The sequence below is a fragment of the Acomys minous genome (assembly GCF_964271855.1).
Source record: "Acomys minous genome assembly, chromosome: 7".
In the NCBI taxonomy this organism is placed as follows: domain Eukaryota; kingdom Metazoa; phylum Chordata; class Mammalia; order Rodentia; family Muridae; genus Acomys; species Acomys minous.
In genome coordinates, this window is record NC_140488.1 from 44,073,152 (window position 1) to 44,098,565 (window position 25,414).

Here is a 25,414-nt window from a genome sequence, read left to right on the forward strand (position 1 = left end):
GTCCTGGGAAAGACATATAAGGCATGTTACAGCTCCTAGGCATTTTGGTGGTGATGGTGGTGGTGGTGGTGGTGGTGTTTACCTTTTGCCATAGTTTAATTCTCTGTGTCATTATTGCACTTAATTTGGCAAGAATTTATCGAACCACTTTGCACATGTGTAGTTGGCAATAGCATGCTTCAGGGGGAGACAGAAAAAACCAGGAAAGAGGTTTTCCACTTAGAAAACTTTCTTACATGGAAGCCCTGGTGATTAAAGAGTTTAGGGAAGCATTAGCTGCTATAACATTTTTGGACAGGTCAGGGATTATTGAATTAGTCAACCTTAGAGGCCACTAGACACACTCCCCCAGTTGGCAGCATACCTTGGTCTCCAATTTGATTGTTTTTTATTTTTCTGTTTTTTATGTTTAGGTGTTTCAAGACAGAGTTCCTTTGTGTCGCCTTGACTGTTCTGGAACCAGCTCTGTAGACTAGAAGGTAGAACAGGCTGGCCTGGACCTCACAGTATGCTGGGATTAAAGGGGTGTGCCGCCACCACCTGGCTCAGCTTCCAATTTGAAATAGGGGGTGGAGAGGGCTAAGATTTCAAACAGATTTGCATCCCATATGATTTTCTACTTATATTTTATTTAATATTTGCGAATTTCATAGACTGTGCTTTGATCATATTCATTCCCTTCCCCGAACTCCTCCCAGATGCCCCCCACCTCCCTACTCACCCACCTTCATGTTCTCTCTCTTTAAAAAAAAAAAAAAAGGAGGTGGCGGGCAGTCCAGATTGTGTTGGGTAGCCACCGTTATTTCAAATTAGATACTGAAAGGGGGACTGCACTCTACCAAAGCAAAGAAGGAAAAAGAGGAGTAGTAACCAAAGCCCTATTTCAACTGCACCCCTCAAAGATACCCTCCCCTCAATGAAAGAGCAATAGGAAAACCTGTGTGTGGTTTGTTTTAACTCCTGAGCCTGTAGGGAGATACAGGGCTATTTGTTCCGGTTGCAGCACTTGCGGTGGTACACAGATTACTTAAGAGGAAGAGAAAGGTACAGATGAGATCAAGACAGTGTCCTCATACCAGCTGAGTCAAGTGACATCAAGGGAATAATGAGAGAAATGCCATGGCAACAGTTAGCATCTTTTGAAAAGATTATATTTGCAAAAGCTTCATTTCTTCCTTTACTCTTACAATAGGAATAAACGCTGCTTGCTCAAAACATGCTCCAATATGTACAATTTTAAACAATTGCAAATGACTTTAGGTAAATTTCCCGTGAAAGACTTCATTCCCTTTGGCAATGGATATTTCTATAACTTGGGGGCCTGGGTGTTAGCCCTGGACCCAGACTTGACAAGGTTCTTTCTCATCCTGTTTCTTAAATTTCCTGTTTGTCTTTAAAATACCCACAAATCAAACCCATGACTGTAAGTTCTCATTTCTTACAGGCACCGCAAAAGGAACCCATAAACATTTTAACAGCCCCCTTTGGTGTGTTCCTAGGATGTGACAAGATACTTAACAGTGCCAGTAGGGGGCTGTTGGCTGAACTATTCCTTTTCCGTGCTAAAGGATGCTGTGGTTCTCCTGCATAAATGTCTTCCTTCTAGCAGAAATTCCCAAACATTTAGACAACATGCCAATGTTCCATCAGCGTAAACTTCCTAGATGACTGGATGCAGCTGGAGCTCATAGAAAGGGCTCTGGAATCATAGGTGGCACGGCATTCTCATTGATTCTTTCCCTTTCTGGAATTTACTTTGCTGGTTGGTAAAATCAGTGTTCATTATTCCTGGCAGTTTATTATTCGTGGGTTGTTAGCTCAGGATGCTACAAGTACATGCCACAGTGTTTGGGGAGGAAAGACATTACTTCTAGAACCACATGGCAATACTGAATGAAGAGTCCAAAGCATGTTTGTTCTATATATGCATTCAACAAGACATTCAAAAGAAGGAGTGTCCCTAAGGAGTCAGGAGAGATGGTTTGAAATTGTCTCCTTCATTTGAATGGAGCCAGGCAACCAATGAGAAAATGATTTATTTATTTATTTGATTGATTGACTGACAGATTGATGATTGATTGATTGATTGAGATAGAGTTGACTGATTGACTGACTGACTGACTGACTGACTGATTGATTGATTGAGATAAAGTCTTGCTAAGTACCCTTGGATGACTTGGAACTCACTGTGCTGCCAAAGATGGCCTCAAATTCATGACAATCTTCTTGCCTTTGCCTCTCAAGAGCTGGAATTACAGGTATGTGCCATCATACCATCTCAATGAAAAAAATGATTGTTATAATTTGTGGCTTCTCTTTTTCCTTCAGGTGTTTGGATCTATTGGAGAAAAGGGAGAAAGGGGAATCCTTGGTTTGCCAGGACCGAGGGTATGAGTGTCCTTTGCCTATGTTTATCACGTCACCTGATCCATTTCCTTTTCTTTTCCTTTTTATAAGAGATAGAGATCTTTCTTGTCTTCATTTTCTTTAGTGTTTGGTCCTTGACTGATGTAACTTGGTGGCTAGCTACGCTTCTTTTATTTCTCTTTTCAACTTTGTGGCAGGCTCACCTCTCCACTTTATCCCCCATTCTCTTAACTAAATGGCTTCCTAGACTAAGAAATAGTGTGACAGCTACACTGCTACACCAAGGTGGCTGCATAGCCTACTTGTGTTTCTGACTTTCATATATAAGTTTCTTCTGAGCTAAAGGATGGGACATATGTTTTCTTGCTTTTATACTATTATGCTCTAGGTGAACATGGGCAATAAGTAGAACAGGAATGGGAAAGAGCCAAATGTAATCTTTATAGGATATAAACAAGTCTGGAAACTTCTAGAATATAGTGAATAATGTTTGGTGTCAGTATTTTGAAAAATTATCTTATTTTGAGTGGAGAAATAATTATCATCCTTCCTGATTCCAAGCTTTCAAGAACTGGAGCCCTGAGTTATAGGAAATTGGTCAACTTCTATCTTACATAAGTACACTTTAGAGAATTGTGTTTTTAATTTGTCCATGAGGATGTTAATTCTTTGAGTATTTAGCAATATTTAGTCATTGCTCGGCCATTTCTTTCTCTGTTTTCCTTTATTCTTTGTCTTGGAAATTCATAATCACCAACAAAGAATATGTTTGGGGTAGCAGACAAGAGGTTTGATAGTCTATTTAAAATCCTCTGACTTGGAACAAATGCAGGTAAGTATAATACTATCCAACCCTGCTACTAAATTCCTTCCACTCTTAAAATGTTTCCATTTATTTAACTCCTTAAAAATATTCCATGATGCTATTCATCCTGGTGGATTAATGCTTAGAAAGAAGTCATTAAGCCATGTCTAGGATGGTTTTCTTACCTGGGTTTAGTAGGTATTAAATACTGAACTCAGATTCATATCTCTGTTATGTGAGCCTAGCAGGGTTTTTCCTCTAGTGTGACCTATTCATCTTCCTAAGGTATGGTTCTTCTTGTTACAGGGTCCCATCGGTTCAGAAGGAGTACAAGGACATCAAGGGAGACAGGTATTTTGAATAATATCAATAAAACCTTGATAACCAAAATCTTGATCAAAAGATTCTCTTGCTTTATTTAGCATGGCCAAATGGAAATATTGCTTAAATGCAAGTTCTCCACTCTCTTTAAAAACAATTTTATAATCCCAGTAACTCTTTTTGTTGTTATTTGTTTTGTTTTTGTTGTTTTCACCCAAGAGGGTGAAAAACCACTATTACATTGCGTTTTGTGTTTTTCCATGCTGTACTGCAATAATATAGTCACGTGACATGTTATCAATGGTTAGCAAGGCTAGCCTGCTTGTATCCATCTCCTTGTGACTCTTATGCAAGTTGACTACTTGATGCTATATCTTCATCCGGAAGAATTTACAAAGCTGTACACACTCTGAATCACAGCAGAATCTTGTACAGTTTGCCCTGGCATAAATCCACAAGCCAGCCCACTCTATGTATTTATACTTGAACTTAGTGATAACTATGTTTCTGTCACAGGGAAAGAAGGGGACTTCAGGTTTTCCCGGGATTAACGGGCTCCCGGGAGCTAAGGTAATATCATTGGGAAGTACAACTCTCAGATTTGAGAGGTGAAAAAGTGCAAGATTCCTATTAATCCTTACTTATGAAATCAGATATTTTTAGTATTTTGATGTTTTAAATGTCATATTATTTTCTTAAGAAATGTACATGCCCCATGCTGTACATGAAGTTGGTGTGCAGTCTTCAGATGTTACCAACATTTAGTATTTAAAATTTTCTACTGACAATGCACCGTCTTATTGCTAACCCTAGCACCTACTCTGAATCTTAATCACATTCTAGTCACTGAGGCCATTTTTGTGGAGATTAGGACTCTTTAGACTTCCTTTGCCCTTATTCAAATGAGGGTAGAAGCCATTAGAATCTTAGGGGCCTTCTGAGAACAGAAGAAAAAATGTGAAATTCGCTTACCTCCTCAGCTGTGTTATCTGTGCTTGCGATGCATTTCCCGGGTCTAGAAACAGACTGGCTTATCCTAGTGTTGCAAAACAAAACTGAGATCCCTAGTCCTTGACTACTTTGCAGATCAAATTTGCAGATCCCGCTACCTTGTGTCACCTTCCTCTTTGATTTATTCTTCATAGAAATGAGCCTCTGAATTAGATGAGCCTAAGAATCAGTAGTCAAGGAGGAATGAGCATTTTACTTCCCTGGGGTTTTGCTTTGAAGGCACATAGATGTTAGGTGTCTTGGCTAAGACATCTTTTGTGTTCAATCCATTTCATCTTTGCAGGGTGAAAAGGGCGGCATTGGTCTGAGAGGCCCAGACGTTTTCACCAGTGCGGATGGTGCTGTGATCTCAGGTGCAACTCTTTGTTGATCTTATTGGAGAAGAAAAGACAAAGTGTTAAATTCTATATATCCTGTAATTGTTGAAAGGGTACACTGTTAGCCACTGGATTGCTGATAATATCAAGAACCACTCATGGCTCCTGAACTTAGAGAATGAATCAAATTCTAATCTCTTAGATAGACAAACTGAGTCCAGCCTCCTGTTTTTGTGTTGATCCATCAAGACACGAATTTGGGCTTCCCTAGGCCTGAATTTGGTTGACAGAAAGCTTTTCCTAGTGATGCTTAGTTCCCTAATTGATATCCTTCTCATCTAGGCTGCCCTTAGTCTAAGTCTATAGAGTCCACAGGGTTTCATGTAGATGACGCTGGCATGCTGCTGCTCTAGTTGCTAACAGTCCTGAGCAGTATGGTACTTAGAAAGTTTGTTCTCTTCTCTCCTTATCCTAGTCACTGGGTATGGGCTACTCTTCCTTTTTGCCTTGGCCAAAGATCTAGATGCCCAAAGTTGATAGTGGCTTTCTTCAGTCTACTTCCAGGAAACCAAGGGCAATAATGGAAAAAGCATTGTTAATCGTCTTAACCTCAGAAGTAGACATTTAAGGCAACAAACAGCAGTAGAAGAACCCTCCTAGAACTTTCCAGGTCTTGTCAAAAAAGGAAGGTTCTAACAAGATTAGGTTTTAAATATTAATGGTAACTTGGTTTGGTGGTATGTGCCTGTGATCCCAGAACATGGAAGTCTGAAACAGGCGGATAGTAAGTTCAAGGCCAGCCTGGATTATATAATGAGATCCAGCTACAAAATAAAATATTAGTGTAGCCTTAGCTCTGGGAGGCCCATTATCACACAAGACCATTAGCATCTAGGAGACCTGAGAATAACAACAAAGAGACTGCCAGGCCTATGACGGTTCCCTGCATCTCTTCTTGGGCATTTTGCAGCAAGTGTGAGCATCTGTTGTTTGTTTACTCCTTTTCTCATTGTACTGCCAGGTTATCCTGGAGACCCTGGTGTGCCAGGCCCCCCAGGCCTTAGAGGAGATGAAGGTATCCAAGGCCAACGTGGTCCTTCGGGCACCCCTGGCCTCCCATCATTAACAGGTGAAGAAAACTAATCTACTCTCTTCATTGTACTCTAATTCCTAGCATCTTCCTCTATAACTCAGGATCCAAAAGTATTCCTAGCCAAGGTCAAGGGAATGATAGACTAGTCAGTAGATTCTTCGATAACTAGCAAAAAGCTAGTCTGTGTGTAAAGAGGGCCCAGATAAGGAGTTGTTCTTTGAGATAAATGAGTATCCCAGATGGAAAGACAAGTCCAGATTGCCATTGAGGCTGGAAGTAATTGGAGCTCCCAATTGAGTGGTTGAAGGCCTCTCATTTTCTCCAGATGTGTCTTGCTGAGAGGGTTCAATAGACACTGGCTATGCCTGGATCCTCAAGGCAGCTACTAAAAGCCTTCATGAGGGATGGCTAAAGGTATAGTCCAGTTTAAGAGAGTTCCTTGGCATGTGCAAAGCAATGGGTTCTAATATCAGCATGAGATAGCTAGACAATAGAGAGATGGATGATAGGTAAATAGAAAAGAGAGAGAGGAGGGAGGGAAGGAGAGAGGGACAGAGAGAGAGAGAGAGAGAGAGAGAGAGAGAGAGAGAGAGAGAGAGAGAGAGAGAATATATTTGTACCCAGACTCCTCTAGTCTTGTTACCCAAAATGGCCAACGAAGTCTATGGATGATCACCTTGAACCAGACAGAGAAAGAGAATGCCTGAGTGTCAGAGTCTGGAAGGCAGAGCGGTCCCTAGTTATAAACCCCAAGACGTGTCTATTAAAGTCACTAGTTTCTAAATTCCTTGGAGAGGGGCCCCTGTAAGGATATTTGTGGTCTAACAGTAGCCATTCATTGGAGGCACAGTTAGGCCCAGGGCTGAAGTAGAACAAATGGAGCAGTCGGATACTGGAAACCTAGCTTCTCCCCATAAGTCCACCACCGTTTCACAGGCAGTTAGGCTCATTGATCCCCCAAGGACTTTTCTAACGGCCACGAAAGAGAAGAACAAGTGATTTCTTAAACTCTTCCCTTGAGTTCTTTTATATATACACTGCTGACTGGAATATACCTAAACAGTAGGGTGCTAGGGTGAGCATTTTTGTGTGGGCTTCTCCTTCCAGGTCTTCCGGGTGCCCCAGGGCCACAGGGAGTTCCAGGCCTGAAAGGAGACCGGGGAAACCCAGGACATAGCAGCTTTGGGGAAGCCGGTCTTCCTGGCAGAGTTGGTTTGCCAGGTTTACCCGGCCTTCCAGGCCCAGCAGGCCCACCTGGTAAGTTAGTCCTTCCTTTCTTTTGTTTTGAGAACAAGTGATGATCCAGAACTGTTATGATTTTGAGGGAGGGAGCGCCCTCACAGGATGAAACAGTTCAGCCAGGATAGTTAACAGCAGTGAGGCAGCAAGGAAAAGCCTCATCATCCCATCAGAATCGACCCCACCTTTACTAACAGCAACAGGAGCGGGTATGCTTTTCATCAGGAAATGAGCCAGCTAGCACCCTCATGATGAGCCAACACCAACTTCTGTATTTATCAGACTTCTGGTCCACACGTCTCCTAGCACCCACCTACCCTAGTCCCCAGCCAGTGCCCTACTCCCCAACCCCCACTCCAAGCCCCACCACCCCCACCAGGACCTTGGCTCTTCAAATTCAAGCAAAGCAGAACTGGAACACCAGTCAGGTGAGCTGAGAACCAGAGGAAGGAGAAACCATGCCTACATCCTTCAGGCGTCTGCTAAAAGCCTTCATGGAGGTGGAGTCTGGTTTGATAGTGTTTTCTTGGCATTTGCAAGGCAATGAGTTCTATTCCCAGCGTGAGATAGAGCTAGGCAGTCATATATACACAGAGCTATTCTCCTTAGATGGATTTTGGATTGTGAAAAAGGGTGGAAGCATTGCCCAGCATGTTTCTTTGCAGTCTAATCCCCTGACCACTGCAGTTGGCACCTGCTTTCTCTTTTGCCCAGAGGAGGCTTTCTGGATTAGAGACTGGCACTGTTGTGTTATTGAGTTGCTTTGTTCATCTCTGAATGCCCAGAAGCTGGTACAGTGTGTGGGACATAACAGTCATTCTGCTAGGAGAGTGAATGGAGCCAAGTTAAGAGTCCTGCTGGCTCTTCACAGCAGACTTGGCAGGGATCCCAGGCTAGGATAACTTTGCTCCTACTCTACTCTGTGTGTTGCGCCTCAAGTACCCAGGCCTTCAGGACTGAGATGAGTCCTTAGGCTTACATCAGTCTCTAACATTTTGTGTTTTATTAATTTCCGCAGGTCGCGCATTTGGGACTGGACCCCTGTCAATCATAGAGCCTGGGTTCCCTGGTCTTCGAGGAGAACAAGGTCCAAAAGGACATCAAGGCTTCAAAGGAATAAAAGGTGATTTCATCCCTTGAACATCTTTGTTCCCCCAAATCCCTAGAGAGGCTTTAACGGGACAGATCAAAGCAAAAGTCTTGGGAACCTGAATGTAAGCATAAGATCTTGAGAGGTTAGGGTATAGGACTATTGGAAGTTTTCTTTACATATATATATAATTAATTTATTCATATTACATCTCAATTGTTATCCCATCCCTTGTATCCTCCCATTCCACCCTCCCTCCCACTTTCCCCTTACTCCCCTCCCCTATGACTGTGACTGAGGGGGACTTCCTCCCCCTGTATATGCTCATAGGGTATCAAGTCTCTTCTTGGTAGCCTGCTATCCTTCCTCTGAGTGCCACAAGGCCTCCTCATCCAGGGGACGTGGTCAAATATAAGGCACCAGAGTACATGTGAAGTCATACCCCACTCTCCACTCAACTGTGGAGAATGTCCTGTCCATTGGCTAGATCTGGATAGGGGTTCAAAGTTTACTGCACGTATTGTCCTTGGCTGGTGCCCTAGTTTGAACAGGACCCCTGGGCCCAGATTGGCCCATCATAATGTTCTTCTTGTAGGTTTCTAGGACCCTCTGGATCCTTCTATTTCCCCATTCTCCCATGCTTCTCTCACCTAGAGTGCCAATAGGATGTCTTCCCCTGATTATTGGAAGTTTTCTAATTAGGGCTGTAAGAATGAAGTTGGAAATGGAGATCACACAGGACAAAGAAAAGAGGCTTATGGGATGCTCTTTCCACCCCAGAGCCTACAAAAGCTATTGTCAGCATCCCAGGGTGCTAACCAGCACAGCTAATCCCAGTTTGCAAGGCTTTAGCTAGGCACTGCTTCCCAACACCATTAACCTGAGGACTCTGTATAGGTCCAGACCTCAGGTATTGAAAAGGCCACCTAGCCCCAGTAAAGCAAGTAAGGTCCCAGCAAGCTGCCTTATAAACCAATGTCACAGGTGATTCATCGGGGCGAGGTGTGTCTAGGATCACACTGGGGAAATACAAATTGACTGTGCCTACTCAAAATGCTGGGCATCCAAACTGCATCTGACTCTGTGGTCTTTGGATCTTGAACTGTTTTACATAGACTTTGCTAAATAATCATCCGTAACCCGAAAAAATCTAAACTCTCCCTTGCTTAGGATTTCAGTGCAGTCAAGCTCAGTCTTCACTACACTGAGGACTAGACCAGACCATTCTCTGAGAGTTTCCAACACCCCAGTTTTCTAAAAGTAAGAAGAGCTCCTTCAGGATCACCAGAAATGCAGCCATCCACATTCGTCACTTTCCATTGTGTAGCCCATGCTCATGGAAACACTGCCGGTGGTTAGGCTGTGTGCTTAGGATTCCTTGGTATATCTTCTCAAGTGCTTTACTAAACCTGAACTGGATGGCACATGTCTGTAATCACCCCTGGTGAAAGCAGAAGAATCAGAAATTCAAGGTCGTCTTCAACTACATGGGTTGAGGCCAGCCTGCACCACTTGAGACCTGTCCTTAAGAATGCACTTCACAACAGGGCCTGGTGGTGCACGCCTTTAATCCCAGCACTCGGGAGGCAGAGGCAGGCAAGTCGTTGTGAGTTCTAGGCTAGCCTGGTCTACAATGCAAGTCCAGGACAGTCAAGGCTACACAGAGAAACCCTGTCTTGAAAAACCAACCAAAACAAACAAACAAAAAAAACCCAACAACAGCAACAACAAAATGTGCACTTCACTGAAACTCCTACATAAGTATATGTGAACAAATTAGATTCTAGACTCTTAGTTATTAACATGGCAATTGGTGGTTCTCAGTATGAGCCTCACTGATAGCTGGACGACATCTCCCCAACACAGATGCCTTCTGATGGACAGTCAGCTTAGTCTATTTGAGTCTCTGAAAACCATGATTTTCCCCCAAAGTTAGCTTATGAAGTCACAGATAACCATTCTTGGAAAAAAAGAACCTACTTTATTAGATGTTGTCTGTTTTTTCCTCCAGGAGACTCAGGTTTTTGTGCTTGTGAAGGTGGTGTCTCCAACATTGGACCACATGGGGAACCAGGCCTGCCTGGGACACAAGGTCTCATCGGCTTACCGGGCATTAAAGGGACTAGAGGAGATCCAGGCTCTAGGGGTGCATCTGGCCCAGAAGGGGCACCAGTAAGTCTTACTTAACTTTGTCACAGAAGGAGGGATGCAGCATTTCAAATGGTCTTCACTCCCCATCAATCACTTTCCTAAGACACATGAAAGAAAGACAGGGATAAAAACAAATCTATGCCAACAATCTCTGGAGAGTTTTGGCTAAATTCATGCAGTTACCCAAATCAATTCTTGTTTACCATTGGCAAGTAACAAATCACAGCGATAATCGGGAACATAAGAAATTCCCTCAAAAATTGAAAAGCAACAAGCACTTTTTGTAAGTCTAAGCTCTAATTGGGAATTGTGTTGATGGATTAACGGCGGAAAATTTCCATAGAGAGTAAATTAAGAGCAACTTTGAAAGTAAACCTATGGGCTTTTGATTTGTCACATGAAGAAATCAGACCAGATGTGCTCTAAAGCATCTTTCTGCTTTAACCTACCTCCCCCCCACCCCCACCACTTCTCCCTCCCACATGGTAACTTAGATTTGCCTGACAGAGTGATGATGATGCTTAGGAGTTAAGATGAAGCCCAGTCCTCATAGATTTCAAAATTTGAAAATGATACAGAAAATGTGAAGTAATTATCCAAGATGGCAACATAATCACATACCCAGAGCAGTGTCAAAAATATCCTCAAGCTTCAGGTCATATCTGTGAAGTCTGTACCTCCTCGTTATTCTCATTTGTTTCTTTGTCAGGGCTTACTGGGACCTAGAGGTCAGACAGGCCTCAAAGGAAAGAAAGGAGAACCAACTGTCAGTAGAGGATTGAAAATGTCAGGAGACAAAGGTGACCCTGGTCCCCAGGGGACCCCAGGTACGGCAGGAGCTCCAGGCAAGGATGGAATACCAGGTTTACCAGGCCTCCCAGGCATCCAGGTATGGAGCTCTTTTCCTGAATGTTTAGCTCTACCAACATACTACTGGGCATAAAGAATCTATTGCATTCTGGAATGAGGCAGAGCAGGGAGTCTGCTCTCCCTGACATGTTGATTCGATGGATGCTTTTATTTTCTAAAAAAATCAGAATTTTGTCCTCAGGATAAGTATTTGATAAGTGCTAGGAATAATTAACCACATCAACCTAAAACGAATCAACTTCTTAATGGCTCCCTCCTCCATGTAATCCAGGTGCTTTCTTTGACCTCAAGAGTTGTTGGTGTCATGTTCATCCTCAGATCTCTTGTCCTAGACCAGTGCTTCTCAACCTTCCCAACACTGTGACCCTTTAGTACAGTTTCTCGTGTTGTGGTGACCCCCAACCATACAATTATTTCATTGCTACTTCATAACTGTAATTTTGCCACTGTTATGAATTGTCATGTAAATCTCTGATGTGCAACCCCTATGTGGGTGGCAACCCACAGGCTGAGAACCACTGCCGTAGTCCCATCTACGACCTTTAGATCATCCAGAGTTGACAAGACTCATTCTCACTAAGAAAACTCAGAGGTTGATCATTAAACTAGAATGATGGAGAATTTTCACAAAACACTGTTCACTGCCTACCTCTCTCCTTCGGTTAGAAGCCTTTTCAGATAAGCTGAAAATGATCATTCATTCTCTCTTTCTTTGTTCTCTAGGGAGACAGTGGGTCTGGCTTCCCAGGTGACAGGGGGTTACCAGGACTTCCTGGTGAAAAGGGCCATGATGGTCCAACTGGACCACCAGGAATTGGGATGCCAGGACTTCCTGGGCCCCGTGGACTTCCTGGAGATAAAGGAGTAGATGGGTTGCCAGGGCAACAAGGCTTCCGTGGACCTCAAGGTGAGTCATACAATCAGATGGTTTTGGACTTAGAAAAGCAACCTTTTGAAGAATGGTCATGACTCATATGTATAAAATGCGTCAGAAATGGAGATCTGGCTTGCTGTAATCACTACAGGTAGTCATCAAGAGTTTTCAAGTAGGAAATGGATCATAACTATATTATGGTAAGTTTAGAAGGTAGAACAATGTGGATTTCAGCTCTGCTTAATGAACAACCTCCTAACTGAGCTTTCTGAAAATGTCACAGATTTACTTCGACAGTTTATGAGCTCATAGGCCATAGAAAAGTTCAAGGAGAGGATGGATGACTCTATTTTGCAAATACCTTCAAAGTAGTTAGTGGACAGCTTGATGAATAGCCCTCTAAATTGTATGGTCATACCATCCGCAGGCAAAAACCCTTTCCCAACTGACAGGACCTCAGATCGGTCAGAGATTCTAACCTAACCCTTCTATGATGTCTAACTCCCTCCCCTTTAGATAAGTTATTTTCCCCCTTCATTTAGAGAATATAATGGGCAACATTCCTGCTTATATACATTATGAAAGTCTCATATTATCTTATATCTTGTCTTTTGGGCAGTCAGAACAGCTGTTCATCACAGCTCTTGTCTTCTGTGACTTCTGTGTTCCTATTATTAGTGGCACAACACATCTTATTGTCATCAAAGTTTGGAAATTTAAAGTTACCTATTCTTACTCGGAAATGACTCACACTATTTCTTTTATCTTCTTGCTTGTAAGTTTCATTATCTCATACCTAGTTTATCAAATACCTATATGCTTTCAGAAAAGATGGATGTCTGGTTGAACAGATAAGTGAACAAAAGACAATTTCCTAAGTAGTTTCTCTTCTATTCCTTACTGATTTCCCCATCCAATTCTATTCATGCACATTGCTGACAACTAAATACCTTCTCACATTTAGCCTTCCTTTGACTTCTACAACATATCATTATTATTTAAATTATGCCTTCTTCTATCAATGGTTTTCCCTTTACCAGCAACATTGTAAAGTCTCTAGACACTAAAGAACATGATACTTGTTATCCTCACGACCTGCACAGCAGAATAAAGCACTCCTTAGGAGACTAATATTTACTTGTGGAAGAAAAGCTCTTCCTAGTAACCTTGAATGATTTACAGATAAAAATAAGATATCATGTCTTATATTTTCTTATTTTAAATCTATTTTAATTGACGTAATAATCACGACAGCACAGGCTAAATCATCATTCAAGATTCTTGAAATCAAGTCAGGAAATCAAGTCAAGTCAGGATAAAAGCTGGGAGGAATTTGTGTGTTTATGTGTCATGTTAAGGATGCAACCTAGGGTCTTGCACAACCTAGGAAAGCATTCTACTTCCCTAGTTCGTGTCTTATCAAATAATATTGGCATTCCTTTGAGAAGTTCTGGTTTCAGCAATAAATTTATTTCCATTCTATCCCCTGGGGCTGTGAGTTGTGGTCATGCTGTTGCTCTTCAGCTGTTGATGGCTCTCTCTAGCTCAGCCCATTTTGAAGGCAACTACATTTTAAATTTGGTTTCAATGCATGACACCTATAAGCATGTACACCCTCAAATCTTTGAGCTGTTGTCAACAATTTATTTGTTTATTTGAGAGGAAGAAACCATGGGATAATTTCTATCCCAAACATTACTAGTTCCTGGATGCAGAGAGTCCTCAGGAAGACAGTGCTAGTAAGCCTAGCCTAGAAGGTACCTTATATAGAAAACGTACTTTTGGAAGTAGTTGAATTTTCAAACAAATACTTTATTTACTTTTGTGTTGGGGGTATTGTTTGTATGGTTGGTTGGCTTGTTGGTTTTAAGACAGGGTCTCTTTACATGGCCCTGGCTGTCCTGTAACTCACTATTGTAAAGTAGGCTGGCCTTGAACTCACAGAGATCAACCTGCTTCTACCTCCCAAGTACTCTGATTAAAGGTGTACACCATCACAAGCAGAAAATACTTCATTTAGAAGATTATCGCTTCTTTTTCTCTATAGAAACTAATTATAACTCACCAAATGTAGTATTCTTTCCAATTATTTAGATGCAACTTTTGAGGCTTCTGGTTTATGTATTATAACTATTTATGTTGCCACAAAAAGTAATATGCTAAATGTTTCCTACACCTACTAGTGATAGTCCAGGATTAGACATCTGCACTGCCAGGGAAGGGTATGTAGTCACCAGAAGCTCTCTATTCAACTTAATGGTGTGAATTATTACAGACTTGAGCACACTGACAACTGATGGTCCCTGTAGAGGCTCTGGCTGCCACTTCTCAATGTAATCTGTCACCCAAGTTATTACTGCAAGTGGCTTCTGTGTACTTGATCATGTGTGGGTGCCAGCACTCCACTCAATCCCCACGATGAATGTGGTTGGCACATATACCCTGGCTGTGAACAAGACCTCCCTTAGGATTCAACAAACATGTGTCTTGGTTTCATTTTCTTCTCTCCTTGATAGGTTTCTGTAGTTTTTGCTGCCGCAGAGGAAATATTTATAATAGAGACTTAGACACAGAAGGTGGAGACAGCTCACACTAAGTCTTCCGGCTCTCAGACATCAAGGTTTTGAGGCACAGTGCTCTTTCTCTTCTTTTCACCTATGCACCTTTGTCTCTGCCCCTCAGAATGTCTTAAATACTACACTGCACCCTTTTGGAGGCAAGGCGATTGTGAGGCTGGGATGCAGGGGCTCCCACTGACCACTGATACTGCTTTAAAGGCTCCTTACACGTACTTCCTAGGAACTATAGAAGGAAGTGGATATATAGGCCCTGAGATGGGTTGATTTCCTTCACCACGCATGTTGATGGATTGACCGATCTCTAACTGATTGTGTTTTCTGAACTTTTATTGGGTTATAGTTTGCCCTGTGAGGCAAGGAGCCGCAAGTCTGGTCTCTATTATCTGATCTCATAATAAAGAGAAATGATAGACTCCAGAAAACTAGAGGTCCTTTGTATTCTACAGATGAATTTTGGCATCCATGGTGAGAGTCCTGAATAATGTGGTCATCTTTTGCACTTCTAAAGCATAACACGGCTAGAGCTGGCTTCTGCTTTATTGATAGTGGTCTGAGTTCAGAAATAGGAAGCCCAAAACATGACAATAAATAGTAAAATCCAGATACGGTACGATGTGAAGGCCTTAACCTTCCCACAATTTTAAAGCCCGCCCCCTCCCTTGCAAAATACAATACAGTGTAGTCTGAATTACGAGGGAGGAAATTATGAAGGTGAATGTGTCCTTGATTTCTTTGGTTTCTGTCTACCTTCCTTTTATTAGCATTTTTCTTCCCTAGAATGGGTGGCTGGCCTGAGCTCCATCTTTCAAAGACTTTGCTCTGATATGGTTCTCATGGGTGGAAAAAAAAAATCTATGAAACTGGTTTGATGTGTTGGGGAAATGAGTGGCTTTATATTTACACTTCTCTCAGGGATATTTATATTTTACTCAGTTTGTCCTGTGGCCTATGACTAAGGCAACAGAAACACAATAGTAAGAGACAGACACATTGCAACTGATGGGCTATGTAGGTAGGAGGGCAGGAGAGTCTTGTGTAGGGTCCTTCTCATAACACTAGCTACAGGGATAGGTTTTTTCCCTTCCTTCAAAAACTCTGGGCCTAGCAGAGTACAAAATTAGAAGGCCTCTCTGACTGAAGCACCTCACTCCAAGGTGCCTGTCAGTACAACACATTTCCACAATGGGCAAACACCTCTGAGAAATGGCTCTGCCACCTCAGTGCCTGCCGTGATGGAAGTGATTGTGAAAACACATAGAAGAGGGTTCATGTGTATGGCCATCTTTGATACCCGTGGGAATATGGCCACAAGGGCACAATGTCTGTAAAGCTACCATGTACAATCACAAGACTAAGGTGAGAAAGCAAGAGACTGACAGGAGCATCTTTCCTTAAGGAAGATAAGAACAGCCATTCACTGAGCATGCAGAAAGGTATCAGGCTCTGCATCCGGTGCTTCTGTCTCTGCTTCATGAGCTCCTTTGACACATGAGGCTCAGAGAACGTAAGTAGGAACAGAAATACGACATCAGCTTAAGCTCTGCTTGGCTCATGGGCCCAGAATAACCAGTACATTACACTGTTCAGTTCTCAATGTTGACTTAGAACTAAAGCAAGTCATTTGCTTAAAGCAAGGCTTCATATTGGAGAGCAGAAATGAATGAAAGGAGGAATGCCAGCTACTTGAGTAAGCACTCTCAATCCTAGGCTTTACACATAGTTTTCAAAAGTAATCCTAGGCTGTATGGGTAGTTTTCAGAGCCACTTTTTTTTCTTTCTTTCTTTCTTTCTTTCTTTCTTTCTTCGTTTTTTAAATGCAAACAAATGCTACAGAGTTTTATTGGAACTGTTGGCTCTGTGGTTTAAGACAGACCTTGGGAGATTATTCGAACGAGACAGGCTAATTTTAATTAGCATAGCAATTGTTTATAAATGGCACTTGAGGAAGTCCACAGACAATCTGTCACTGGTAGTTTATTAAACCTCCCTTCTGTGATCCTACAGACTCTTTATTTGTAGTGTGAATGAGCAAAGAAGAATTTCCTCCAGAGAAGCCTGCGTCTGCTCATTTCAACCCCTTGAATACTGATGCTGACTAGCTCTATTCCCTGAGTAGCAGAATTTACAGTTTCCAATAAGGAGCTGCAGAGACACAATTTGTCTGTCATGACCAGGGGTCTTAAATGTTTGCCTGGTTTAGACATACACATATCTGAACAAGGAAGGCCAATAAGTTTCAGTAGACTCAACATGAACTGCTTTAAAGGAGTGTATGGTTTGGAGAAAACATCGTTGCAAGAAAAAGTGTTGGCCTGGAGAGATGGCTTAGTGGTTTACTTCCAGAGGGCCTAGCATCAATTCCCAGCACCTACATGGAGGCTCACAACCATCTGTAACTCTAGCTCTGAGAGATCTAACACCCTCTGCTGGCCTTCATGGGCACCAGGCACACATGTGGTGCTCAGACACACATGCGGTCAAAACACACACAGGCATACAATTTTAAAAATAACTTTAAAACTTAAAAAAAAAGAAGTTTAGGTGTAAACTTCGTTGTGGCTTCAAAATATGTACTCTGATAATGTGATATCATGAACCCTTAGTGCTAAAACCCAAGTGTCCATGCTAGGGAGAGACTCCAAGGGAATGAAAGCAAATAATTGCTGCTCACTGCCGTTCCTGCACCGGCCACCTCTAAGACTATTTGTTAGGTAACACCTTCTGCCCAGGTGACTATTTGCCCATCAGGCACCAATGGTTCGATAAGTGACATTCTCGCAACCTGAACACCAAGAACAAGGATAAGCAATTGCACTGGTGGTGTCTCTCAAGAGCTTCATATGTCAAGCTTTTAGTGTGTGCTCCTAGCTGCTGACTTGGGAGAAAATGTTTGACCATTAAATAGAATAGAAAAAAAAAGAGGACTTAGTGAGTTTACGCTGCATATGTCATCATTTACAGGAATCACCTTGCCTTGTATTATTCCCGGGTCATATGGTCCATCCGGATTTCCTGGAGCTCCTGGATTCCCAGGTATGGAATGAGGCCAGAGAGAGTCAGCACACTTTAAGGGGCTTGAATCAAAGGAGGCAGAGGATCCCAATAAGGGGGGCTTCTTCTGGAGAGTGTGTTGTTAGGAAGTGAGGCTCGGGGAAGCTGACAGAGTAGGAATCCTGATTACACAGCAGCAATCTAACTACCTCCATTTGGGTTTTCAGGCTCTAAAGGAGCTCGGGGCCTCCCTGGAATTCCAGGCAAACCTGGCACTCATGGAAGTAAAGGAAGGCCTGGGAGTCCAGGGTTAGTTCACCTCCCGGGGTTGCCAGGTAAGGAAAGGAGCCATCAGCTTCCCTATGTGTGGCTGTCATGTATGGGTTGTCTTCATCCTCCTCCAACAACAGTAAGCTAGGTCTGTTCCCTGGTGTGGCTGAGATGGTCTGAATTCGCTTGCAGGCAAAGCGCAGTGGAGAGCCCTGGAATGAGAGCAGAACATGGCAATGAGGGCCCTATAAAACCAGTGGAGGCAACCCCTTACCTCCCAGATAAGGGCAATGATGCTTCAGAAAGCCACTAGTGGCAAAGCCAGGATGCTGCACTTGTCCGCTTCCCAGTCCTGTGGCAGTACGATGAGCTTTTTAGAGGTCAAAGGAGGAAGTTCAGATAAGTCGGAAAGAATCTACCCATCTCTTCCCCTCTCCAGAACTGTGCCAACCTGAGCCCCTCGGGACTGCAGTGGACCACTGTTTCTCCAGAACTGTGCCCTGGCTCAGCACCTGCATCGCCTGCGAGCTTGATAGGCACACACATTCTTAACCCATTCAGGGAGCAGAAACTCCAGGCTTACTATAACTTCTGAAGCGCCGTTGTTCTACTGTTCTTAGAGTCGTACCACGCTCTTGTGTTTACCATTGCTTCAGTTCCTTCCACTCTCTCCTGCCCACTCAAGAAGAGGGAGGGCATGACAGCAGATGGCTAAACACTGCAGGAAGGACTGAGCTTTGACCAGAAGATCTTGGTGCGACTTGGGCTCTTAGCAACAACTGATCCCCAGGAACAGAAGGTTGATACGCGGTGCTTACTCCCAGCCTCACAGAGCTAGACCGTCTTCCCACTCCCTGTGGTGTAGTCCCTACCTCTGCACAAGTCCTCCAATGAATGGAAATTGATCATCATTATTAATATACTAGCTTTTGTATGAGAGAAATTGGTCTCAGCCCTCTATCCAGACAGATTGCTTCTAACCATCCATGGCCTTTTCATGTTTGCCTCTTTACGTTTAGGATTTCCTGGAGCTCCTGGGGAGAAGGGATTGCCCGGGTTCCCTGGGCTTCCTGGAAAGGATGGCTTCCCTGGGAAGGCTGGCAGCCCAGGGTTACCAGGTTCCAAGGGAGCCACTGGTGACATCTTTGGTGCCGAAAATGGTGCTTCAGGGGAGCAAGGCCTCCACGGATTACCAGGGGACAAAGGATTTCCTGGAGACTCTGGCCTTCCAGGACCGAAGGGTGACTTTTCTTGACCCCTTACTTAACAATGTGCAGAAAGCTTTAGAGTAACTGCTGTCTTTGCATGAATATCTGCATGAAATGCATGGCTGAATCTGGGATGATTAATTAATTAGGGAGCTAAAATGGCACATTCTATTCTGTCACTCTTTGGAGGGGGATTTTCCTTATGTGGTTGGGGTCCATTTTCCTATCGTATGTAACCAATAGTCACATTTCTTGCAAAGCTGCTGATGAGAGAGGACAGGGTCACCTGAGGTGAATCCTGGGCCAAGCCCTCCCATCAGAAGGCGGTTTAATGACCCAGCACCTCCCTGTTATCCAGTCTATAAACATCTGCCCCTTCTTTTTTTTTTTTATTAGGTTCAAATGGCAAATCTGGTATACTAGGCCCCAAAGGTGAGAGGGGCAGCTCTGGAGCATCAGGACCACCGGGACAGCCAGGACCCTCAGGGTCTAGTGATCCATTTGGCAACAAGGGCACATCTGGACTCCCAGGAGCACCAGGCCTTCCAGGTATTTCAGGTAGGTCCTTTGGAAGAAGAACCCCAACTTGACAGACTTTAGCTAGGCCTTATTTAGGCCAAGGCACCCTGGGGACTAATAGTGGCAGTGTGATGTGGTCAGCATCTCAGGGATTCGCCTTTCCTAAGCTCTCCAGTTTCAAATCCCAAATCACCCTGACCATGGCAGGCAGAACACATTGCTACTGTTTAGCTTCTGAACTATGGTGGCAAATATCAGTCACTTCCCTCTTCCAGGGCCTCCTGCCCCCTATTGATGCTTTGGCCTGCCTCTGGCCTTTCTCTTGTAAAGAACCCACCCTGTGCTGAGTTGCGTTGAACCCTCACTGGGACTGTGGTAAGCCTGCTTTGAGCTACAGAGAAGCTGGAGTTGTGTGAACTCTCCCCCTCCGGCCTCAGTGGCCCTCCTGTCAGGAGAACAAGCCTCTGAGGATCCATGGGCAAACAGTGGCTTTCACTCAATAATGAGGACTGACATCCACCGGTCCCAGCCTAATATTTGCAGTTCACCTTTTTTTTTTTAAATATCATTGTTCTCCTTCTGCCTCCCAGTCTGCACCTCTGACTAAGTGACTGAAGCTGAGCTATTTGCAGAGCCGTTAATATCCGTTTGATCTCCTTTGTCCTTCTGTTTCTGGGGTCTTCATATAAGCTGCGGAAGTACAAAGGAACCCCGCGGCCCCCCTCTGCCTGCAAGCTAACCGACTAAGGTTCCCCACTGGGGAATTATCTGATTATCCACTATAACATGGCCTTACTTACAGGGCCAGGAATCCCTGAACCCTGTTATAGGGTTAGTTTCCATTGTATTCCCTTCTTGTTATGGAGTTCTCTTCACGGCTTCCCAGTGGAATACTGGGCCTCATAGCTACGTGATGCTTTTCATTTCAGGGAAAGCTAAGTCCTTGGGAGCCCAAAGACTTGTGTAGTGCAGTCATTGGTTTAATCCTTTGTTTTGTTTTGTTGGGTTTTTTTGTTTTTGTTTTTAATTTCCTTGCTTTGTACCTAGACATTCCACTTTGGCAGCAGCTCAGTAGGGTAATCCTGTTGACCAACATCAAGCGTGGAGGCAAAGAAAGACTCGGAATACCTAGGAGATGAAATGGGCCATGTGGGTTTCTACAGTGCTTGGCACTAGGGGGTCTTTCAAACCTAATGCCAAGTAACTGGCTGATTTAACTGCTTGCTTGAGGGATTAAAAGGGCAACCCTGTATCCAAGACTCCCTGGGAAGCTACAACAAGAGCTCAGCTTTAACCTCTACTTCACCAATTGGCTCAGGAAACAACCATTACAACTTGATTCTGAGTGGAAGAACAAGGGAAACAGGAGCCCAGTTGCCACCCTGGCTTTCCAGAGCTCCATTCAGAGGCTCTGGTGTGAACTACATTCATAAAAGAAGAAGTTAGAATCACAAGGAGGTTGCTTTTTCCACCCACCACTGTGCCATGCTGGAAGTGCTAGGCATTTAGCACAGTGTGGTAGGACTAACACTCTGACCAACTTAGCACTGGGTTTGTTTTCCGCTCCCATTGGGTATTGTTAAAAGGCCATAGACAAAACCCAACAAGCCAGGCAATCAGAACCTATGGGGAAAAAAATTAGTGGCCCTAATCTGACCAGAGTCTCACTTGATAGCTGACCTTTGTTCTCTCCTATAACCATTCAGGAAATCCTGGAAAAAAGGGTCAAAGAGGAGATGCAGGTGACCCTGGGTCAACTGGAAAACAAGGTCTACCTGGGATAAAAGGCCTTCCTGGTTCTCAAGGGTCAGCTGGCTTCCTTGGGAACCCAGGTTTACCAGGAGTCACTGGGTTGCCAGGCATCCCAGGCCAAAAGGGTAAGTGAAGTCATTGAGAAGATGAGGGAAATGGTCAATGATCATTCCAAGCTGTCCAACTTACGCCCTCCTCTCTGCTCAGAAACAGAAGGTAGGCAAGGCTTTCTGTGGCAAGATATTTAGACCCAGCTGGTACCAAAGGATGGCTGTCACCTACTGTGAGTCACTCAGAGTGCTTTCTGTGTGAAACAGGTGATTAATTAACATGTTCAGAAAAGCCCAGCTACATATAGGTCACTCAGAGTGATGCCTACCAAGGAGCCCAATAACTCTCACATCCTGTGATTGCCACAGCAGTGGCTAGGTGGATGGCATCTCTGTTTTAAATAGATAAAATGGCTAATCTCAGGGCAGGGTACACAACTGGTTGGCAAAAATGCACAAGATTGTGCTCATATCTTTGCCTTCTAGACCTACGCTTTTCTTTTCTATGCTCCTACGTGTGCTTTGAACTTCATGAATTAAAGCACAAGAGCCTGCATCTTCATTTCTTTCTGGTGCTTAGTGCTGTGTGCATCCTCACAGGAATCCTTGCATGGGGAATAACGAACAAGCTTGGTAGAAACTGAGACTTTGTAGTTAGAGAAACCTAACTCCAAAGTTTCTCTGCAACTCCTTAGCTCCATGATGTTGTGCAAGTAATTCAACCTTTCTCCCTTTGTTTCCTTGTAGGGACAACAGAAATGATAATAAAAGAAAGTTTTGCTTTTCAACAGGTGAAAAGGGGTCGTCTGGGCCAATAGGGTTTCCTGGGTTACCTGGTCTTCCTGGTCACCCTGGAGTTGATGGATTAAAGGGATTTTCCGGGACATTTGGAAAGGTGGGACAACCTGGACAAACTGGCACTCCTGGAGAAAAAGGTGACTGGGGAGAGAAGGGGAGAGAGAGGGAGAGACGAATGGACAGTCAGAGACAGAAACAGAGACAAACAGAGAGAAATACAGAGAGACAGAGAGACAAAGACAGACAGACAAACAGAGACAAAGAGACACACAGAGGGATTCCAAAACAACCACTTTGTTTTTCAATATGTATTTTGTTTTTGCTTGTCAACTTTGTCATTCTTGTGGTGAATACCAACTCTGTTTTGGGGGGATTTTTGTTTATTTGGGGTTTTTTGGTTTTTGTCTTTTGGTTTTTGTCTGTTTGTTTGTTTCGAGACAGGGTTTCTCTGTGTAGCCGTGCCTGTCCTGGACTCATTTTGTAATTAGGCTGGCCTCGAACTCACAGAGATCTGCCAACCTCTGCCTTCCTATGGGGTGGGATTACAGATGCGTGTCACTGGGCCTGGCTGAATGCCAACTCTGTATTAGTCAAAAATTTGGACCTCTGAATTAAGTCTTTTGAAACCAAAAGACTGCTCATTTCAGAATTAACACTATGTGTTAGGGACTATGTTAGCTTTTGAGTACTGGAACAAAAACCCTAGCATAAAGAGTTTATAAGAAGAAAAAGTCTTATTTTAGATCTTGGTTTCAGAGGACTCCATCAATGATCATTCGCCAGGGTTTGTTTTGGACCTGTGGTGGCACAGTAGTAAATCATGGAATGGAGCTTACTCTGTGGCCGCTGGGAAACAAAACTGGGAAAGAGATAGGAATGAGAGCTCCACAGTCCCCTTCAAGAGCATGTACCCAGTCACTTGACAGTCTCCCACTCAGCTCCACACATAAAAGGTCCCTCATCTCCTTATAAAGTCAATGGCTGTGAGTCAAACTTTACCACCCAGATCTTTGTCAGACACTTATTCACCAAAATGGAGCCCTCCACTATACACTCCTAGATCATCCATGGAAGAGAATTCTGAGTAGTGTCTGAAGTTACTAATGACTTTGCGTCTAGAGAAAGAGAGAGCATACACAGAAATGCAGAGTTAGAGGGAGGAGTGTGGATGGGGACAGAAAGACATAGAAACTGGACTGGGAATGGTGTGGGAAAAAAACAATATGAAAGGCCAGCACTTTTAAGTGTCTGCCTTTGTGTGTAAACTGTCTCTCTTGTGATGGCTGCTTGATCTGCCTCCCTTCAGGAGAAAGAGGGGATCCAGGCCCAGTTGGTATATCCAGTCCAAGACCTGGAATGCTGAACCTATGGTTCAAAGGAGAAAAAGGCTCGCGAGGTTCTGCTGGATCAGATGGATTCCCTGGGCCCACAGGTGCTGAGATGGGATGCTTGGGAGCATTTCTCATGAGGCACCTGTACCTAGACAACACCTTTTGGGGGGATTTCTTCCCCTTTTTTGCTAATATGTTTTGCTTCTTTCCCAGGTGACAAAGGAGAGCCTGGCTTCCCAGGGTTACCAGGCCCACCTGGAGCTCCAGGACCGTCCAGTACCATCAAAGGACTCGGCGGGAGACCAGGTTCCCCTGGATCTGTGGGGAAAGGGGGATTACCTGGCCTCAAAGGGTCCCTGGGGATTGCAGGTTTCCCAGGAATGCCAGGAAAAAGTGTAAGTTTATCCAGAGTCTTGCCTCTTCACCACAACAGAACTTTCACGGTGTTGGACACATGCCCCTTGTTCTGGAATCTTTCTGATTCCAGGCTGCTTCCCAATCCCTGTTCTCAAGATAACCTCAAAGCCCTGGTTCTCCATGCATTTGACACATCTTCTTAACCGTTTCCCTCAGCATCCCTTCCCCTGTGTCTTGCTCCCTGCCTACTTGTCCCCTGCCCACTTTGCAGTCTCCAGCACCTCTGCCTGCTCGTCAAGGCAGCATCATAAGTTGCTGGTCTCCTGCTGGCCTGGCAAGCCACTTTGCATTGGAACTACTCCTAGTTGATTCTTCCCTGAGATTCCCGGGATTGAGAAGAATTGCCTAATAAGCCTTTTGATTTGCACCCCACGGCCAAGCACCCCACATTAAGCTGGGCATATTGTGAGACTTCACAGATTGCGAGGAAGGGTGTTAAGGCAAGGTTTTACTATGCTGTCAGGGGAGACCTTGAACTCATAATAATCCTGCCTCACCTTTGCAAGGGCCAGAATTACAGGTTTGCATCACCATGCCCAACAAGAAATAATCATAGGGTTTTGGTTTTTACTCGGGGTTCAGTTTATGGCCTCAAGCACCCCACGCAAGTGCTCTACCACTGAGATACATATCTGAGCCTAGCATTCAGAGATTTCTTTATGGTTTAATAAGGTGTTTGAAGTACCACAGAGGACAACTAGCAAAAAATCAAGTCTAGGTTATCTGGGCTTTTTAAAGGCAGGGTATGGGCAATAGAGATGGTTAAAAGTGCTTGCTTCTCTACTAGAAGACTCGAATCTGGTCCTTAGCACTCACTTTGGGTGACTTACAACCACCTATGAACTACAGCTCCAGGGGATCCAAAGAATTCTTTGGCTTCCATGGACACCTGCATACATGGTATATTTTCTCTCTCTCTCTCTCTCTCTCTCTCTCTCTCTCTCTCTCTCTCTCTCTCTCTCTCTCTCTCCTCTCTCACATACATGCAAATAAAAACTTGAAAACATAAATCTTAAAAGACAGAGTAAACTAGAGTAGCTTTGACACAGATGGACTTGAATTGGAATGTCAGACCGATCCATCGCCCTTTTGCTCTGTGATCTTGTGTACCTTGCATAATTAATTTTTTCATCTATTAAAAATAGCAGAGTAGAATCTAAACTTCTTTCAGACACTAGCAAAAATTAAGTGAGACAAGGCATGCAAAAAACTTAACAATGTCTCAGACACATTGCATGTTCAACATCAATAGTGGTCTGATCATGGGGCTCAAAACACCTGTGCTCCCTACAAGCAAATTCTTGTCTTTCAAAAGCATCAGTCCATCTGGTTCCATCTGGTAAAGAGGATAGACTTACATG

At 43.8% G+C, this 25,414-nt stretch overlaps 1 protein-coding gene across 3 annotated transcripts in view; it reads left to right on the forward strand.

The window, feature by feature from the left end:
- Window positions 1–25,414, forward strand: part of COL4A6 (collagen type IV alpha 6 chain) — a 294,528-nt gene that overhangs the window by 248,035 nt on the left and 21,079 nt on the right. For 2 of the 3 annotated variants that reach the window (XM_084790553.1, XM_084790555.1), the window contains 18 exons: window positions 2,329–2,388; window positions 3,479–3,523; window positions 4,010–4,063; window positions 4,788–4,857; window positions 5,843–5,950; window positions 7,022–7,171; window positions 8,172–8,276; window positions 10,255–10,415; window positions 11,104–11,283; window positions 11,988–12,171; window positions 17,679–17,750; window positions 17,936–18,043; window positions 18,998–19,219; window positions 19,583–19,744; window positions 21,412–21,582; window positions 22,299–22,442; window positions 23,612–23,737; window positions 23,850–24,031. In XM_084790553.1, coding sequence (XP_084646679.1) covers window positions 2,329–2,388; window positions 3,479–3,523; window positions 4,010–4,063; window positions 4,788–4,857; window positions 5,843–5,950; window positions 7,022–7,171; window positions 8,172–8,276; window positions 10,255–10,415; window positions 11,104–11,283; window positions 11,988–12,171; window positions 17,679–17,750; window positions 17,936–18,043; window positions 18,998–19,219; window positions 19,583–19,744; window positions 21,412–21,582; window positions 22,299–22,442; window positions 23,612–23,737; window positions 23,850–24,031 — 2,304 coding nt within the window. The remainder of the gene's footprint in view (window positions 1–2,328; window positions 2,389–3,478; window positions 3,524–4,009; window positions 4,064–4,787; window positions 4,858–5,842; window positions 5,951–7,021; window positions 7,172–8,171; window positions 8,277–10,254; window positions 10,416–11,103; window positions 11,284–11,987; window positions 12,172–17,678; window positions 17,751–17,935; window positions 18,044–18,997; window positions 19,220–19,582; window positions 19,745–21,411; window positions 21,583–22,298; window positions 22,443–23,611; window positions 23,738–23,849; window positions 24,032–25,414) is intronic. The other variant, XM_084790554.1, reaches the window with a different exon arrangement.